At 39.1% G+C, this 20,006-nt stretch overlaps 1 protein-coding gene and 1 non-coding gene across 5 annotated transcripts in view; both read left to right on the forward strand.

Annotated features, from left to right (window-relative positions):
• Crim1 (cysteine rich transmembrane BMP regulator 1) overlaps positions 1 to 20,006 on the forward strand; it is a 182,602-nt gene that overhangs the window by 103,197 nt on the left and 59,399 nt on the right. For 3 of the 4 annotated variants that reach the window (XM_070025357.1, XM_070025359.1, XM_070025358.1), the window contains 3 exons: positions 6,521 to 6,642; positions 15,374 to 15,556; positions 18,192 to 18,389. In XM_070025357.1, coding sequence (XP_069881458.1) covers positions 6,521 to 6,642; positions 15,374 to 15,556; positions 18,192 to 18,389 — 503 coding nt within the window. The remainder of the gene's footprint in view (positions 1 to 6,520; positions 6,643 to 15,373; positions 15,557 to 18,191; positions 18,390 to 20,006) is intronic. The other variant, XM_070025360.1, reaches the window with a different exon arrangement.
• On the forward strand, positions 9,782 to 9,911 carry LOC138829354 (small nucleolar RNA SNORA40). The gene has a single exon (XR_011372559.1). It is a non-coding gene; the product is annotated as a small nucleolar RNA SNORA40 (small nucleolar RNA).

Raw genomic sequence — 20,006 nt, forward strand, 5'->3', positions numbered from 1 at the left:
CCCTTGATAAAAGAAAGCTAAGAAGAGAGAAGTATGATGACTTTATTAATGCTATACTGTGGAATTCATTGATTACTAATATTAGGAAATGCAAACAAATGTTATCTAATCAGCCTTAGTTTATACCTCCTGCATGGGAGGGTATCCTTCAGTTCCTTCTTGCGAAGAGTGGGGGAAAGGAAGAGTGAACAAAGCATGACAAAACTGAAAGCCCGAGGGATTTTCCTCTTGTGTCTAAAGGAAAAGTGCAGTTTCTTGTTAGGAAAGGTAAGGAATGTGCAGGTTCTGGTTGTGCCCAGGCAAGGATGGCCATTGGATTGTATGGCTATGATGGTAATGGCTGAAGCATGTGTTAGTGGTAGGATTGCAAGGAGATCAGACAGGGTTAACTGGAGAAAGGGTAGAAAGAGTAAGGAACAGAGTTATGTACAGAGTAGTATGTCTCTTAGGGAGAGACGTGAGGATTAGAGGCTGAGGTACTTCCGTAAGGAACTATATACTGTTCCTCAATAAGTGTAGTTGGACCCTACCATGCATGAGACCCTTTTTCTTTTTGTATTTTTTTAAATTTATACATTCCTGGAAAGACTTAAGGAATTTAATCAGTGAAAGAACAGCACATTTAATTAAAATGGGAAGTACTTTTTATAGAATTGAATTGTATCTTACTTGTCATAATTTGCACTTTGCAAGCTATTTCACTCATACCTCATGTGGAATCCTACTGGTACAAATGTTTTACCATTTTAATGTTTTTCCCCCCTTGTTTCCTGTCTCAAGGGGACACCTTCAATTGTATCTTGTCATAATTTGCACTTTGCAAGCTATTTCACTCATACCTCATGTGGAATCCTACTGGTACAAATGTTTTACCATTTTAATGTTTTTCCCCCCTTGTTTCCTGTCTCAAGGGGACACTTTCTCCTACCCCAAACCAGTAGTTTTGATTTGAAGACTGCTGTCTCTCTTGAAGGGCTCAGGCACTCTGTACAGATGTGGAATAAAGCCAGTATTACAAGGAATCTTTCCCAGAGAGCCTTACTGACTTGTTTTCCATCCAGGATGTGGGCAAAGATAAGCGTCTGTTGGGGAAGATGAGGAATCTGATTGTTTGCTACTTCCGAATTTCCTCCTCTGAAGAGGGATCTTATTGTAGGGGATGTTAAAATAACATTTGCCCTCAGTGTTCTGGTCCCACCCCAGGGTCCATTCCAGGGGACCTCCTGTTTTTTGAGGAGGCAGCAGAGAACCTCCCCTTTCCACAGCTCCACCAGCAATACCTCTAGTTTAACATGTTTTAAAGTTTTAAAAGGAAAAAAAAACCCCGAACCAGGGATTCTTCAACTTATTTTTGAAAGATATAAGGCATACCTCACAACATGGGCACAGTCCCTACCATATTATTTCTTCTGCGTTTAGTGTCTCCCTTTATAGGAAAAAATATTAATAAGTAATTATTTTACCTCAGGGAAACAAAAAGTGACTGAGACATCTTAGTGCGGGGGTGGATAGCTTCATGTTGAATTAGATCAGAAAGCTGAGGTGCTCACAGGGGTGGGGGAGAGAGGGAGGAGGAGGTACAGAGGAAGGGGACATATGCCAGGGACTAAGTATAGGCTAGTGAGAAGCTATAGAGGAGGCTGAGCTGGGATTAGATCACAGCAATGATATGGATGAGAATAGAATCATAGAATGTTTATTACAATCCAACCCTCTCACTTGATGAATGAGAAAACCAAGAATTGAAGGAGGAGGTTTGCCAGTGGCCACACATTTTTCTGTTGATGATGTTATTAGTAAAAGGTGATTTATACTATCTGAAAAGAAGCCAGAGTATGGATGATGGTATTGGATAAATGAGTAGTTGTCCTTTCCTTCCCTCAGTCCAGTATTCTCATTCCTAAAAAACAATTTAAGATGGAAAGGAGTCTATTTAAATGATTGAAAGCATGTGCTAACCAGAGTCATCCTCATTCAAGTGTTAAAAGTGAGTCATATTTGGTTTTCCCCAGTGGAAAGTATAAATTAAACTAGACACACACCCACCATGTCCAGGCACAAGGGTCTCAGGAAGTAGATTACAGATTCCCCTGGAGAGGTATGATATGACCAATCCTATAGCCCTGCCCTAGAGAGCCAGAATTTGAAGCTGGAGCTTACCTTGGCATGGTGGCAGTATAGGTAGGTAGGTTCAGAGAATGACAGATCACCATTGCTGGTAGAGTAGAAATGTATAGACTAGCCATTGGAATATGCAATCTAAATGATAGGTAGAGGTCAGGCTGTGAGCATCTAGTCAGTGGTACCAGGAAAAGGACTTTGGCCTTTTGGCCTGCCTGGGATTATCTGTTTAGTCCAGGAAGGAAAATATATGAAGGGAAAGAAAGAGAAACTCCTTGGAGCCTACAGATACAGCAGCAGCCTTGAGCCTTCTAAGGTGGTGAGTGCCCTCTAGGGGTTTAAATGATTTCTGAGTACTGTGCTTCATTACCTCAGTGGCTCAAGGGCTCACTAAGTTAAACCATTACCTACTTGAGAAAGAAGAAGGAGAAAAAGAAAAAAAGCTTAAACAAGTCCTACCTGGCTGCAGCTGTGATGACTTATGCAGAAATGTATTAATGTGGTGCTTTGATTGATCATTATCTTAATACTCAGGATAACATTAGATGCTTGATTTTTTTTTTCTGGCAAATTGCAAATACAGGTTGCTTCTTGTTTGAAGTAAAAAGGCCATTCACATTTTTATTGTATGACTCCATTTATATGAACTGTCCAGCGTAGGTAGGCCAATGGAGACAGAACATAAATTAGTGGTTGCTGAAGTTGGAGAAAATGAGGAGTAGCTGTTAGCAAGTGTAGATTTTCTTTTTGAGATGATAAAAATGTTCTGAAAGTAGGTACCAGTATAAGTTGCAGAACCCTACCAAAAAAAACACCAGTCTGTACACTTTAAAAGTGTGGATTTTTATAGTAGGTGAATACATCTCAATAAAGCTTTTTTGTTTCATTTCTTAAAGCCCTTAATACTGTTGCTCAAAGTGCATTCATGTAGTTCTATCTGGAAGGGCCTGATTGAGCTCCCACCCCATCTCTCTGTCTCCAACTCTAACTTTATTGTGTATCTTTATTTTGTTGCATTATCCCATGTCATCCTTCTTTCCTTCCTCTGCAATTCTGTTCCCTTTAAGTTTTTATGTAATGACTGTATGTGATGAATGCAAAAAGAACTTGGTCCATATGAACACACTATAGGTGCTCAAAGCAGAAAGTGATAAGGACTGTGGACAAGTAGCTGCTTGGAATTCAGAGAAGGAGCTGTTATCTGGAAAGACAGCTAGACACATGCACCAAATGAGAAATGTCCAGGATGCAGTAGAGCAAGCAATGCACACATAGCAAAGTGAGGACTTGTCTGAAAAACAGACTATAACAAAAGGAAAATGAAGGGAAATACTACAAGAGAGAATTAGGAAAAGGCACATGGACTTCAGAGGGTTGTATGGTAGGTAGAGACACTGAGAAATGAATGAGAAGATTGTAGACCATGAATACAGTAACTAAGCCTTAGGCCGGGCTGGGTTTGCCATACCTCATGTAAAAGGAGAGATGTTAGAGCTGGAAATTGGAGAAGAGTAAAACAAATGATGACATCTACCTAAGTAAAAGGCTTTTTATCTCATGTCTCTCCATTTCTTCTGCTCTTAATCCATCTATTTCCTCCTTTCACTTGCCCCTTATTCAGAGATTGGGAGTAAAGGGCAAGGGAAAAATTAGGATGGGGGCGGGGGGAAAGGGGCAGAGGGTGGAGGGAGACGAGAATAAAAAAGAAGAAAAGGTGGTGAGGACAAGGTACAGTCAGTCAGCATGCTTCAGTTGTTCTGTAAGTCAGCATTTTCTCTCATGTCGCAGAAGAAAATATCATTTCTTTTCTTGGGAGATGCAGAGAATAGGAGACCCCATTTAATTTAACGCATCTTGCTAGCCATCAGTAAAGAGAATAATACTTGGCTGTCTCCAGAGTGGGTAAACTAGTGAGTCTTTAATCTTATAGCAGAATTTTTAAAAACTGTACTGAGTCACATAATTTGTAAATATAATAAAGTTTGTTAGCAGATAATTCATGTGAATTTGTGTTGTGTTGACCCATATGAAATTGCTTTTTGACCATTTCCAACCTACCAAAAGTAGCTTTATAAGATTTCAAGCTGATAGCTAGCTGCCTAACAGACAATCTGCCCTGAGCCCAGATTTTCATTTTTTGTGGTTTCTTCCTACAATTCCAAGGAAGCTGTCAGAATCTGGAAGATGGCAATGGATCGGAATTGCACAGTGTGGGGAGAAATAGACAAGAGGACTGGAGCTGGGAACAGCTTGCCAACAAAAATCCTTGGCTCTTTACCAACAGTCAATCATTGTAGGATTAGCAGAAAATATTGATGATAGATATTCCTGTTCTATGTAGGTTAAAGATCGGAAAATATGGAGTTATTTAAATGTTGGGAAATAGGTCAAGTGTAGGGCAAACATAATAGTGTTTTTCAGTGTAATGTTATTTCCAGCAACTCAGCAGAGTGAAGCCTAGAAATTCATATATGTGTTTAGGAAAAAAGATGATTGAAGTGTTGGATACATATAAAGAACTTTTTGGTCACATGTTAAATTTGAATGATTCTGTGGAGCACATTGGCAGACAAGGATGTGACTGTAGGAGATGTGTAAGAAACGTTAGTCACCTGTACTTACACAGACGCTTTCACTGTAACCACATCTAGATACTCTATCAAGGTGTGGGCTCTCAGTACTCTCAGTCATGTTTGCCTGTGCACACTAATGAGTTCATTGCACAGTATCAAGTGCACTAGATATAAGCCATATAGTACTGTTATATCACAGTGACATGACTACTTGCTTAGCATTGCAGTGGCTAGACACATAAGCAGGGAATATAGAATAACCTTCTTAGCTTCACACCTAGCTCACAGTACTCGTCCCTAGAAAGTGATTGTCCTGAAGGAAAACAGTCCATGAATTGAGAGCTCCCAATTTACGTAACACAAAACAGGCAGTCAGTTTACTTTAAACTCTAGGTGAAATACCATTATAGCAAAACTTCTATTATCTAATAACTTCTTCCCAGAGTTCAGTATAACCATTACCCCATGTGGAAGAATTTGAAAGGGATTAGAGTAGGTGGAAGGTTGTCCTCAGACCTTTGCAATGGCCTTAGTAATTTTCAACTTCCTCTCTTTCTTGTTCCACAGTTAACTGCAAATGTCATTAAATCTCTGGCCCTGATTATTGAGGTACTTGAAAAACTATATCAGCACGTTTTAAATTAAAAATCCAAAGAACAATAAAAGAACAAACCAGTCACTTAAGCAAGAAAGAAACATAACAGAATAAATGAATATGCTAATAGTTCTTTCCTGCTGGGGAGTGTTGTATCCTGATCTTGATCCTCACTGTCCAGGAATACTCACCCTTCCTCTTGGCATGCCTCTTTGGAGGTTGGGGTGCTCTTCTTTTGCATTTGTCAGTTGGGAACACCCTCCGTCATCCTCTCCTCCTTTTACCAAGAGAGTCCCGGACAAATTATAGTTTTTCCTTTCTGCTATGACATTCTCATGCCCACGTGCAGCTGCCCTGAGGATCTCATTTCTAAACTCTTTATTGCAGAAAAGAAGATATTTTGGCCTCATCTTACTTTACCTGTCTTGTATTCAGATTTCTGTGTTCATGTAGATTTCATAGCAGAGTTGAAGTTAAGAGTGACAGCTAGCATGGTTAGATTGCAGTTTGTTGAACACTTTATTCACACATGTAAAGATAAATGTACACATGGTAGCTTACAAATCCAAAAAATTAATGCCTTTTTATTTCAAGATAACTGTAACAAAGTTCACTTACTAAAGCTTATGTCTTCTATTTGTAAAGACCCTTTCAGCTTTCAGTCTCAATTATAAATTAAATACTGCTCATGATGAGAGTGCTCCTATAATCATACTAGCATGAATAGACAAAAGCTAATAACTTAATCCTTACATAAAAAGTCCTAAAACTCTGGAAAACACCTACACATCACTAGCAATAAAGCTCCAGCATGGGGTCACTTAATACAAGGAGCTCTCGTTGTATAGTAACCCCAAAGAGTTTCATTGATTTACTAATATAATGTATGCATTTGATGATGGCCCTTAATCATCTTGAAAATATGTGATACATTCAATACCAGTCTGGTTAAATAAGAAATTAAGTGATTCTGCATTTTAGAAATGTATCTGTCAAAGTGATTATAGTGAGACTCTTAGAATATATATAAAGTTGATGAGCCATACTTAATTAGAAAGCAGATAATCTTAGGACCCTTTGCCCTTCCCAGGTCCCCAGGTCCCCATGTCACTAGATTATGAGGCCGGATCATAAAGGCCAGATACTTGCCACTGCCAGTTTGTTTGTGGTCTCCTTTCTTCTATGTTTTTGTTTATTCATGGGGTTTTCCTTCCCTTTTCTTTGGTTTCAGATGCGAGTGTCTCTCTGACTTATGTGGTTTCCCCATGTGTGAGGTGGGATCCACTCCCCGCATAGTCTCTCGTGGAGATGGGACACCTGGAAAGTGCTGTGATGTCTTTGAATGTGTTAATGGTACGTGCGGTTTCTCTTGTTCTCAGAGAGTGTACATTTGTGCCAGCAACAGGAAGAGGAGGAGGAGGGGAGGGCTCACTGTAGATGTCCCTGCCATTTACAGAGCAGGGAACATACTCAAAGACTTTGTGAATGTCACTCAAAAAGGAGGTTTGCTTGACTCCACAGTGCAGTGAATAATAAAGTTAGGATGAGAAGCATTATCCTGTTGACGAGAACTTGGAAATGCATTAACAGGCTACATGTATTTCATACTCTGCTGGCTTCAGAATTCTAGAAGTTATGGGATTTAAGAAAAGGGATGAAGGAGCTTGATAGCTTGATATCTGTTCTTCCTATGTCATTCAGTACCTGTCCCATGCCATCAGAAGGGAATCTTAATTGAAAACCTCATGGAAGTTATCGCAATTTGAGATAGAAAAGGCATTGTGCATCCACTGTAATGTACTTAAAGGGAATTTCTTTGACCAATGTTTACTCATTGGTATTGGTGTGCTTTAGGCTTAACCTTCATGGCCCAGAAAAAGGATTCTTCCATTACAGGATTGCCCCAAACAGCATCTACTTCACTCTTTCACCCTTCATAAGGGAGTTTGGTGCTTGGTGACTTGGTGCTTATTTGTTTAGCTGCCAGAAGGAAAGAAAACCCAAATAAATCATACTTCTCCTCCAGAATTTTCAAGACTCTCATCCCCCTAAAAAAAAAAGGGAAAAAATTGAAATGAGTACATTCAGGAAAATGGAGATGAGTTTAGGCAAATACAACAACAATGTAGAAACACTGGTATTAACTACATCTATTAACTACTGCCTTTAGAAAGTCTCCCACTTCCCAGGTCCCCCCTCCCACAAAAGAAGTCATGTTAGAGTTAAGTCCCCTTTGATATGTCCTTGAATATTTAGTCCAGTGGTCATAGGTTGTGTTGCTTGGTTCACTTTGGAAAAGCTTTGTGGTTAAGATCAAACACAGACCAGAAAATTGGTTTATCCCATTCCTAGCTGAGAAGGTTCTTTGGTCTGTCTGAACCTCAGTTCTACATGTATAAAATGAATAGTAGTAAATTGAGATTTTATATATGAAGCACTTGGAATTACGCTTCAAGTACAAGCAGTCTTTATTACTCAGGGCACCTCTCCTCGGTTCACATCCCACAGACACTGTTCTGGGCATCAGTTGTGGGGCTACAGATGCTAGAGTTGAGCGTCATGATGTACAAACTTTATCAATACAAGCTCACAGGGAGGGATGCAGTAAAAAGTCTGTGTGCTTGGATCACTTCTCAGGGCTTCTTTCTCATCACTCCTCCTAACTACACAGCTAGCAGTGCTGGCTGTTAAACACCAGCCAGTAGACAAAGCAGACCTTTTCTCTCTGGCTTTGCTACAATGTAATTTATTATAGGTGGTATTCTGTGAATGCTTAACTTTTACCATCTTCCTGTGAATATTTAACTCGAATCATAATTCTTATACCACTTGAGACCAAAATCATCACACCTTACCCTGGGCTCCAGCACCTCTGAATGAAGTGCTTCCTTCCACAGCTCAACTCAGTGCAAATGCTCTTACTGTAATGTGAGATGCTAAGGGATGGGGGTCTTTTACATTCCTCCTTGTCTGTGGGTACTAGCATACCATGTACCTTATAGAGAGCACCCAAATTTTCTTGAATGAGTGTACCATCTTAATTCCCTTGATAAGTGGCTATTAAAATATCAGCTAATAGAAGAGTTACTTCAAGGGAATTCTCATACTGTTGATCTGACGCCATTTGTTTTCTGATACTTATTTTCTTTTTGCTTCTTGATTCTAGAAACCCAGGTGTTGTGCCTTTATATCAGGACATTAATTTTATATCTCTCTCCAATCTGAAGGCAGCTAATAGCTGCACCCCTTTTCAATGACTATGAAATCTGCCCTTTTGTTAGACAGCCACTTTTTATAGAAACCTGACTACAGGAATAGGATTTACCATCTGCCATAAGAAAACATTGAGACAGAACAGTTACTGCATTTCTTGTAGGTGCTTCTTTCTTGCTACCATAAACTTGTATATTGATCTTTGTTTCATTTCTTACCCTGCTGTAAAGAAAGCCTCTTTTACTGTATTACCTATTTATTTACAGAAGACTACAAACTATAATACCATGAGAAATTGTAATCTCACAGAATATTTAAAGTATAGTTTATTTCAAATTCTGTATTTTACTTACTTTGTTATGTAGATACATGTGTGTATGTACTGGTGATGTTCTGTGTGTGCGTGTTAGGTGTATGTACTTCATGTGTGTGTTTATCGTCCAGTGACTTAGAAATAGCTTGGCTCATGTCACATGTCACCATTAGAAAATACTATGTATCAAAGATTATCATCACTTGGGAAAGTAAAGGTCTGTTTTGTGTTTATATGTCGAAAGAGTACTTATCCACAGGGATTTGAGGCAGCTTTACAGTGAGAGCAGATTCAATAACGTAGTGGTTAAACATTAATTAGAAAAGAGAAGTATAGCCATCGAGTTATCAATAAAGTCTGAGAGTGAAGGCTAAACAGTGCCCACATATGTGTAAGCTGACGTTTCTGTGTAGCTACCAGAGTTCATCATCAGGTTTGAGCCCCAGTTCCCTTCCAGCAAAGTGAAAAAAAGACAAAGGCTCAGACATGTAGTTTTTATTTTCAGAGGTAAATGTTTGATGGACAAGGTGATACACACTCTCTAGTGGACATTTCTTACACGCAAATGAAAACATGGAAGCACTGAGTGATGGCTAGATCATATATTCAATTGCTTTAACACAGCAAATGCAAAATCCAATAACCCATAGTGGTTCTTCTTAACAACAACAAAAAACAAAAGGAAAATATTACAGTGCAAATCAGTGAAGACAGTTTCAAGAGGTCAGGTTGGCATCCAGGCCTGCACATCTAAAGCACTGTCTTTGAACTCCCACGTGGGGGGCTAGAACTAAAAACCCCACCTAGTTCAGAAGTGTTTAATAGTAATATCGGCAACATCACATATGAAAGTGAGATTAGACAGCACCACTGCATTCCAGGCTGCCATCATATTCCACAGGTCTGTCTTATTTTTTGAAGATAAACATTAAAGTGAAAATATAAGGTTTAAAAATACTTGCAGGTAGCACTTGTGTGTGTGTCTTTGTTGAATTTGCAACAAAGCCTTATAGACAGGTGCATACAATAAATCCTCTTTTGCAACCCAGAACTCATTGTTGAATATGAGATTTTGGTTCATGTAAGAAGGAATATGATTCCTGTAGTGGTTGGCAATATGGGGATTTGTTCACACAGGTTGACTCTGAGAATAAAGGGATGTAAACACTAAAAAAAACTAAAAATAAAAATACTTGCAGAACTCAGTACTTCTGGCCTGGAAGAATAGACAGGAAAACAACCACTGTTGATGTTCCTTCTTTCAGTGGTTTACTTGAGTGTTGTTTTGGTGGAAAAATTAGAGGATTGCTGATCAGATCATGAAAGTTCAGGTACCTAGCTGCTCTGGGATTTTTTGTTTGTTTTGTTTTGACGAGGGGAGGGACAATCCTTTTATTTTTACAGAACAAAAATCAAAGAAATAGCTGGATACCTGGTGGCTGATGCCTCTAATTCTAGCTACTCAGGGGGCTGAGATCTGAGGATTGTGGTTCAAAGCCAGCCAAGGCAGGCAGGAAAGTCCATGAGACTCTTCAATTAACCATCAGAAAACCGGAAGTGGTCCTATGGCTCAAGAGGTAGTGTGCTTGCCTTGAGCTGAAGAGCTGAGGGACAGAGTTCAGGCCCCACAACCAAAAAAAAAAAAAAGTAAAAGAAATAGTGTAACCCCTCTCTACAGCATCTTTGCAATTAAAAAAAATTGGGGGAAAAAATAAAGCAGAGAAAAACCTCTCTCTAAAACAAGTGAGTACTCAGTGGGCTAGTACTTATGGGGTATGGTTGAATAAGAATTCTGTTATATAAAAACTAAAGGTACAAGTATGGTATAGTTAAAAGGCGAGCAGTCAATCCTACACCTGCTTTGAGAAACAGTTCTGCTTCTGCACCAGCCTACAAACAAATGTTTTCTGAGGTGCCAGCTGTTACTGCATGTGGCCTCTACTTCTGAATGGGTGTATCTGCTCAATTTAGTCCTAACACCTCCTGTTGTCTTACTGTGGCCAACCTCTTTCCTGCATTGTTTAACTGTGGCCCACCTCTCTCATTCCTGGAGACATTTGCAGTAGAAGTCCCAAACAGAAAAAGTTTGAGAAACATGGTCAGTTGTCCTTTGTGTGTGCATAAACATTTGGATAAGAGGAGAGGGGAGGGGAGAGGGGGGAATGTAGCTGTGGAGATGGGAGAGAAGGGATGGTAGGGGAAAAACAAAGGAGGAGGTAACAATGCTTGATAGGAAATGTACTCATTACCTTGCTCATGTAACTTAACCCCTCTGTACAGTGTTTTTACAATAAAATTTTTTTTAAAAAACTCTAGGTAAGATAGAATATTTGATTTGAATGATATAGTCAGTAACTGACTTCCAGGATAACTTATAGAATATTCCCCAAGTGAGTACATGAATGACTACCATTATGTTGTAAGTTGAAACTACCAGAAATAGAGCATTTAATAGTAGCAGTATATAGTAAGGAGGACCAGGTAAACCATGTTCATTAAAATTGGAAATGATCTTATGCTGATTAAATCAATCAGTTACAATAAAGCTATAAACCAAATCAGTTTGGGCTAGAAAACCCAAACATGCCTCCTGTTCATAAGAAAACTAGTAATAAAGACATTGTTCAGAAATCCCTGTCTTTATAGCAACCTACAAGACACATAGTCTACTGATACGAAATGGAGACAATCTAGCACTTAGAAAGAAATATTCTCTTCAGTATGTACTTACTGAGCACCTCTGGTGTTCCCAACACCTTATTAAGCTAACGTTTAAGAGAAGCCTTTGTAATCAGTTCTGAGTATTGCTCCTTTTCCTTTATCCTGAAGTGGTGTTTGCTAGGTCATACTCTGTATATACCCTCCAGATAACCAGAAACCCTCCTACCCTGTCTTTGTATTCTGTGGCCTTATTGTCAGAAGGTTCCCATCTGTCATACCTTTTCTCTCTGCTGGCTTCTGGCTCTCTGTCCATGTGCTTCTTGTCCAGTTCACCCCAGTGAGGAAAAGAGACCAGTAGCAATGCATGAGCAGGTATATGAGTTGTCTTCTAACGAGAGGCTGAAGAAAACAAACAAAAAAAGGGAGAAATGCCTCAAGTTAGGATTTCTTCATTTTCACATTTAATGTGAAGTTCTACCTTTCAGTCTTTTCCTTTGCTCCCATGAGGAGGAGGGGGCTGCCCTCACCATCTGCCAATCAGAATTGGGCAGGAATTAAAGCTTGCTAGTAGTTTGTATTATAAGGGTCTTTTTTCAGGAGTTCTAAAAGACAATAAAAAAGGAAGAAAAGATTCCAGAACTTAAAAACAAAGATGTAATTAGCAGAGACATAGAATTTGCCTAGAAATAATTAAAAAGACACCTTTATGCATCTCTGTGTTGAGTAGTACAAATTACATAGTAAATAATCTCAGCATAATACGTTTCTATTCCACATCCACTTAAATCATCTACTTGGAGAGGTAGTAGATTCTGAGATTTACATCTGTCTGTCAGCAGGTGAAGTATTAATTGGCCATTTGTCCTCAAAGACCCTGGCTAGCTTCTCTGTGATGCTAGAAGAGCCTTTGCACATTTTTTGAAGTGTTTTTATAAATTTCTTTCCACATCAGAGATTTCATTGTGCTATGATTTTTTTTATCTTACCCTAAAGGATTGTGTTTTTTAGTCTGTAATTTGTTGATACTCCATCTTTCTAAATTCCATTCCCTTACCCCTATGCTGAGACAGTGGATCCGACCTCTCTATCTTCTCTCATGTCAGTTTTTGTGCAGCCCACCGTAAGACAAGTCTGCTGCAGCAGATTCTGCACCATATCTCCATATCTCCCTGCTTCTTCAGATCTTCCAATAGGGTTTGTAACTCGATCCTAGATTGTAGCTGTGGGTGGATAACTCAACTAAATAATTAACATTGATTGGCTTATAAAATGATTTTTTCCAGTTTGGATGCATATGTAGAGTATGGTATTCGCCTTATTCACAACATTTAGGGTGACATTTAAGAAATGTTTTGGGGACCGGGGAAAGGAAGATGTGAATATTACATTCAGCTTTGGCCATCTGCATGAGCAGAGTACATCAGCTAGGGAGAACTTTCTTCAATTTGGGATGACTTTTTAAACAACAGCTTCATCAGGACATATTCCAGCAGTTCACCAGCTTCCAGTTGTACAAGGTATCTACAGAGTTGTGCGGGTAGCAACTCTGTAGATGTGCCCATTGTAAGTTAGGTAATGTAATAATGGTTTTGTGACTGGTTTCTTTTAGTTATCTTAAAGTTCTCAAGATCTATTTACATTGTACCATATAGCTCAACTTTATTAGTTTTGGCACAATAGCAAGTAAACAATCATTAAGTAGTATATGGACAATTTTCAAAGTACAGGTGTGATACTTATTTATAAATCTATTCTAAATATGTTACTGAGAATGGTTTGTTTGATTTTTTTTAGCTTCCTCATATATGGAAACAATTATTTTGAGCTTAACAGTTTGTATCCTATTGTTGAACTTGTAAATAAGTTCTGATGATTTTCCCCCCTGGTGCTGAGGCTTAAATCTGGACTTAGGCACTGTCCCTGAGCTGCTTTTGCTCAAGGCTAGTGCTCTACCACTTGAGCCACAGCGCCACATCTGCCTTTTTCTAAGTAGTTAATTGGAGACTTTTCCTGCCTGGGCTGGCTTCAAACCACGATCCTCAGATCTCAGCCTTCTGAGTAGCTAGGATTACAGGAGTGAGCCACCAGTGCCCAGCGATGATTTCTTAGTAGATTCTGAAGGATAACTTATTTGCAAGATTATGTCATCTACCTATGTGTGTGAGGGGATGGTATGTTAGTATTAAGGCTTGAACCCAAGCAGCATTTTTGCTCATGGCTGGTACTCTACCACGTGCCCCCAAGCTGGCTTTGAACCTCAATTCTCAGATCTCAGCCTTTTAAGTAGTTATTATTTACACGTGTGATTCACCAGCACCCAGCTCATTTCTTCCTTATTAATCTGGATAACTTGTTTGTATTAACTATTGCTAGAACTTGTACTACAATGTTGAATTGATGGGCTAGGAGCAGACATCATTTTCTTATTCCTGGTTTTAAGGACAAACATTTAGTCTTCACCATTGATGGTATGTTAGAATAGTTAAGTGTATTTTGTAGATGTTGTATTCATTAGAGTTTCATTGCAGTGACAAAATACTTGAAAAAAGTAACTTACGGGACAACATGTTTACTTGGACTCATGGTTACTGAGGGAAATTTTTTGGAGGGTACTAGAGATTGAACTCAGAGCCTCACACTTCTAGGCAAGTGCTGTACCACTTGAACTATGTCTCAAGCCCTTTTTTTGCTTTAGTTATTTTTTATATTCAGACAGAATTGTGCCTTTTTTCCAGGACCAGGCTTCCTTTGAACTTCAATACTTCCATGTCTGCCTCCCAAGTAGCTACAATTCCAGGTGTAAATCACTATGCCTGGCTGTTTCTGGACTTCCTTAGGAAGAGCATGGTAGAAGAAAGTTGCTCACGTCTTAGAAACCAGGAAGCAGGGGGAAGGAGAGAAGAGTCAGGGATAAGATACAGCCTTCAGAAGCATAGCCCAGTGTCCTTCCTCCAAACAGGACTCAACTCCTAATAGTCCATTCACATGTAAACTCATAGTACCCACTTGGACCAATTACTTCTCAGTAGCACAACCAAGCTGAGAACCTTACTTTCAACACATGAACCTTTGGGGTCTACTTCTCCAAACCATAACAAGGCTATCAAGTTGAGAATGTTCCTTCATATTCCTTTCTGTTGAACATTTTTATTATGAAAGCATAAGATTTTTTTTCAGATGAGTATGACTTGAGATAGTCATGTGATTTCTATACTCCATTGATGTATCATAATATTTGGACACTAAACCAACCTTGCATTCTTGGAATAGGATAAATGCCATTTAGTAATGGAATATAATCCATGTGGTCTGCTTGTAATTCCTTTGAGAATTTTTGTGTCAGTACTTATTGTTGAGCTTAAAATAGGTTATTTATATATATATATATATATATGTATGTATATATATATGAAAGTCTAAGCACTATGCAAGTTATAGATAACAAACCAGATAGAGAAAAGACTGGATATAGAAAAGATTGGCATGTACAAAAATGCCAAATCAAAATTTGTGAGGCAAAATAGAAGTATCTCTGTGGAGGATAGGATCATTGATTTGAAGTAGGGAATGATTTGACAAAACAAATGTAATCTTTTAAAAGTATGTACAAGATAGAATTTCATGGTATAAAGTATTCCACTTGGGGGGATGGGAGGAAATAAGTGTAGATTTTGCTAGGGGAAATTTCTGTTCCTTCATATGAGCAGGATTACATTGTATTTATTTTATACCTTATTTTGCTTTATTGTTTCTCTGACAAAGTGAATTTGATGTTACTAAATTTCTACCAGATAATGATTACCTGTTTCTGTCAGACTTTTCTATAGGCTGTTTGTAAAGCATAAAGGATCTCACTCACCAATGACTTTATATATGCATTGTTTTAATTCCTTTCAGAAACAAAGCCAGCCTGTGTGTTCAACAGCGTGGAGTATTATGACGGAGACATGTTTCGAATGGACAACTGTCGGTTCTGTCGCTGCCAAGGGGGTGTCTCTATCTGCTTCACTGCACAGTGCGGGGAGCTGAGCTGTGAGAGATATTACGTGCCCGAAGGGGAATGCTGTCCAGTGTGTGAAGGTAAGAAAAGGTGCTAACTGAAGATTATTATATCTGTACATAGTCCTTTTGTTTCAAATTGACCTAAATCAGTCATACTCAAAATTACAGGAATACGGAAGAAGGTCCTTTTTATGATATCATGGCCTGTCTTGTACAATGTTGGTAATGTCAGGTAATATCAGGCAGAACATGAAAATACTTCCCTTGGGCATAGACAGTGGGTCCCTTGTTTATACAAGTTAATATGAGATTTCCCAGAATTGCTTTCTTTTCCTCCTCGTTAGCTGGTGTGCTTCCTTAGCAAATCCTGAGACCTTGACATTGAAATTCATCACCTGCTTTCTGTAGACAGCTAGGCCTTTGTCCCCATTAGACTTAGCCATTGAGCTCAGAAAGAAACCAACCCACTTCTTTACCTCTATCTGAGATCAGTACCTGCCTGCCTCTCCTCCTCCTCTGAACTTATGTGGTAGTCAGAGTGTGTTTTCAAGTTGTGTGGTGACACCAGCTCTAAGAGTAGGTAGTTAGCTATAGCCCTGAGTATCAAGTATGCCTCTCCAGGGACTAGACTGTTATGCTGTGCATTCTCCAGGAAACACTATTCCATGATCCTCTGGCAGACTCAATCTTACCATTTCAGATAGTCATAAATAACAAATATGTCAGAACAGTACCTCCAGATATCATTTGCTATAACCATCCATGAAAGATTAAAAACAAAAGTTCAGAAAAGTCACTTTATAAGGAAACCCAGGGATATGCTTCCAGGGCTGATAGTGACTCAGATTTTGAACACACAGGACCTCCTCAAAAGAGAAGGTTCGTGAGCAGTGTTTTGTTTTGTTTTGTTTTATTGTTTGCCCTGATTGGGTTGTAGCTCTTTAGTCTGAAACCTCCATGTGTGTCTTCTTTTATATATCTATATATATCTATATAGATATATAAATATAGATATAGATATATAATTTTTTGTAAAGATACTGTACAGAGGGGTTACAGATACACGCGTAAGGTAATGGGTAAATTTCCTGTTAAGCATTGTTACCTCCTCCTTTGTTTTTCCCCTACCATCCCTACCCTCTCCACCACCATGTATATCTTAAGCTTGATTTCTGTACACAAAACAGGAGAACAGTGTCCTGTCAGCTTCTAAACTTTTTCCAGGTTTCCTGGAATCCTTTCCTGTAATATTTTGAGTCACATATACAATGTTTAATGTATAAAAACTCCATTCCTAACACTGAATAGTTGTTCCTCATAAGAACAATGAGTCCTTTCCTCTCTTAGAAATATTTTAGCCAACAAAAGAAAATTTAACTTTTTAGATGTCATGGGGAACATTTGAAAGATTACCTCAAACTCTTAGGGCCCCCCCCAATTGACTGGTTCTGTAGCTACCTCTAGTTTGTAATAGCACTGGGAACTATGGAGCAGTTGATGATGTGAAAACATAGATATGAGTCATTGTATAGTAATCATAGGAAGATTTCTCAGCATGGATCTATTGTGTTTCACTTTACGGAATTCAGCTCCATTCCCGAAGTAGAGATGAAGTAAGTAACTTACTAAGTCTTACTGAGATGAAGTCTTAATGGCCACTTCCCTCAGGCAGAGTGCCTTGTTAAAGCGGAAACTTAATTATTTTAAATTTTGACCTTTTATCTTCTGTTTGATGCCGCTATCTCCTTAGTATAAAGACCACACTTTGAGCTGCCTGGTTCGTCTCCCTGAATAATAGTCATTTATTGAAACCAATTTTTATGTATTTCTGTGAAAGAAAATGGAAAAATTTATGTCTCACTGTAGTGATACCTGGGGATTTTTGTGTGCAGTATTTATACTCTTGTTAATCACTACAGAAAAAATATTTTTAGAATAGCCTTAGGCTAATTCTGTACCCCAGCCTTAGCTTAATCTTGCCTGCCGAGTTTATGGAGAAAAAATGGCCTATGTTTACAGTGTTTCTCCAATGCACCAAGAGTGACCCATGGATGGCTGGCTGCCTTGTCATGCTCAGAACCCAGCAAGAGCCTGCTCTGCCTCTCCCTTTTCTCTCCCTGTGTGAATCTGGCTGGTTAATCTCAGAAGTAACAGCATCACTCTTAAATATGACAAGTTTCTTTCCATATTATAGGTGGTAAAATTGAGGATAATAAGCATTTAAGTCAAGAGCTTAAAAGAAATTGGTAGAACGTAAAATGGATTAGTGTTTTCTGAATACCAACACAGCTCTGTCCCCAAAGCTTTCTAACTTTATGAGTGACAATATAGATCCTCCTCCCTCACAATAAAGTGTCATGGTGCCAGGCAGGCAGAAAAGTCCGTGAGACTCTGATCTCCAATAAACCTCTAGAAAACCAGAAGTGGCGCTGTGGCTCAAGAGGTAGAGCACTTGCCTTGAGCAGAAGAGCTGAGGGACAGCACCCAGGCCCAGAGTTCAAGCCCCACGACTGACCAAAAAAAAAAAAAGTGTCATGATGACAAGGTACAAAGCCCCATGTGACAGTTGCTTTTTGTGTGTAGCAGAAGAGACTCTTCACATGACCCCTAGCTTCTGTGGATCACAGTTAGAGTAGAATTGTTGATGAATCGAACCTAGCGGGGGAAGATCTCTTGGTGCACAATCTTACTCAGCTCTAACGTTTTTATTTAGATCCAGTGTATCCTTTCAACAATCCTGCTGGCTGCTATGCCAATGGCCAGATCCGAGCCCATGGAGACCGGTGGCGGGAAGATGACTGCACATTCTGCCAGTGCATCAATGGAGAGCCCCACTGCGTGGCCACAGCCTGTGGGCAGAGCTGCATGCACCCTGTGAAAGTGCCGGGGGAGTGTTGCCCTGTGTGTGAAGGTAAACTTGTCCCTCTAATGAGTCTCTGGCAAAGGTCTCCTGTTGCAGAAACTTCTGCCAGTGTGTTCTTGTTTGTTTCTTATTTCCTCAGGCACAGTGTCTGCTTCATGCTGTTACCAGTTGCAAATGAATTTTTATTATACAGCCCACATGCATGATTTGGGGGAAATGTTGGGAATATCAAGTGAGAATAGTGTGGTCTTTATTTTTACCATTGTTTATGTGCTTGCCTGAATATATTGCATATTACTTGAAATCATCACAAGCCTAGTTAATATCCAAAGCTCAGCATAAGGAAATAAAACAGGAAATAAGATTTATGATTCAAGTATAGCATGTCCAGCCTGGGATGTCTCTCTAAGCTCAGGTTCTGACAACTAGAAAAAAAAAAGATATTTAGAACCATCAATGGCAGTTTGCACTGTCTAGTGCCTCATTTTGAACATACTTTCTGCTTCTAATATGATTGATGGTGGCTGTGTCTTCTCAGTTCTGCCAGTGGTTTACTTTCATGTTTTGGTTACCTATATTTGCTACATTTCTATTCTTGGGCTATATTTTCTGGGCCAGCTATTGTGCATTTCCTCTACCCTGGGAAGATTTTTTTTTTTGCCCACTTACTCATGTCTTAATCTATCTGTGTCTGTTACTTATAGACAAGAGATTGAATGTTTATTGATGGATCCAGTTAGAGAGTGTCATCATTAAAAAGCATAGTTGAATAGTAAAATGAACCAATGAAGGCCAAAAGTTGATCCATGGTAGAGGTAGATCCTTGTAGAATTTTTTAAGAACAAATAGTAAGAAACCCAATAGGTTTTATTATGTCTTTTGAATATCAAGATATATTGAAGCCGGGCACTTGTAGTTCATACCTATAATCCTAGCTACTCCAGAGGCCTGAAATCTGAGGATCAGAGTTCAAAGCCAGCCCAAGCAGATAGATCCAAAAGCCTCTTATGTTCCAGTTAACCAGCCAAAAAGCTGGAATGGCGGCACAGCTTAAGTGATAAGTGACCACCATGAACATAAACACCCTAAGTTTAATCCCTAGTAGCAGCACACCACCGCCAAAAGTCTTTTCCTTCCACAAAAATTTTAGTAAATTCAGACTTCAGAATTTACTGGCTAGAGCCAGGCACCAATTAATTGCTCATGCACATAATCCTAGCTACTCAGGAAGCTGAGATCTGAGGGTCAAAGTTGGAAGCAAGCCCGAGCATGAAAGTCCATGAGACTCATATCTCTAATTAATCATAGAAAAAACCAGAAGTGGAGCTATGGCTCAAGTGGTAGAACACTTGCTAGCCTTGAGTACAAAGAGGATCGGGGACAGTTCTCAGGCCCTGAGTTTAAGCTCTAGGACCAGCAAAAACAAAAAAACCTAAAACCTCAGAACCATTTGTTTGTTTTTGTTTTTGTTTTTACAAAAGTAAATGTACATCTTAATCTTTGTATCCATTAGTATATCCATCATGGTAAGTAAAAATGTGTATATGTATTTGAATTTTTTTTAGTCTTACCTCATGTTAATGTTTGGATAGGGCCTTAGTTTGGTCACTTAGTGTTGGGCTCTATAACTTGTGCAGAGAGTTGTAATCTACTGCTTGGCTGCTT

The sequence above is a fragment of the Dipodomys merriami genome, unplaced genomic scaffold (genome assembly GCF_024711535.1).
Source record: "Dipodomys merriami isolate MVZ:Mamm:240054 unplaced genomic scaffold, mDipMer1.0.p SCAF_17, whole genome shotgun sequence".
Taxonomy (NCBI): domain Eukaryota; kingdom Metazoa; phylum Chordata; class Mammalia; order Rodentia; family Heteromyidae; genus Dipodomys; species Dipodomys merriami.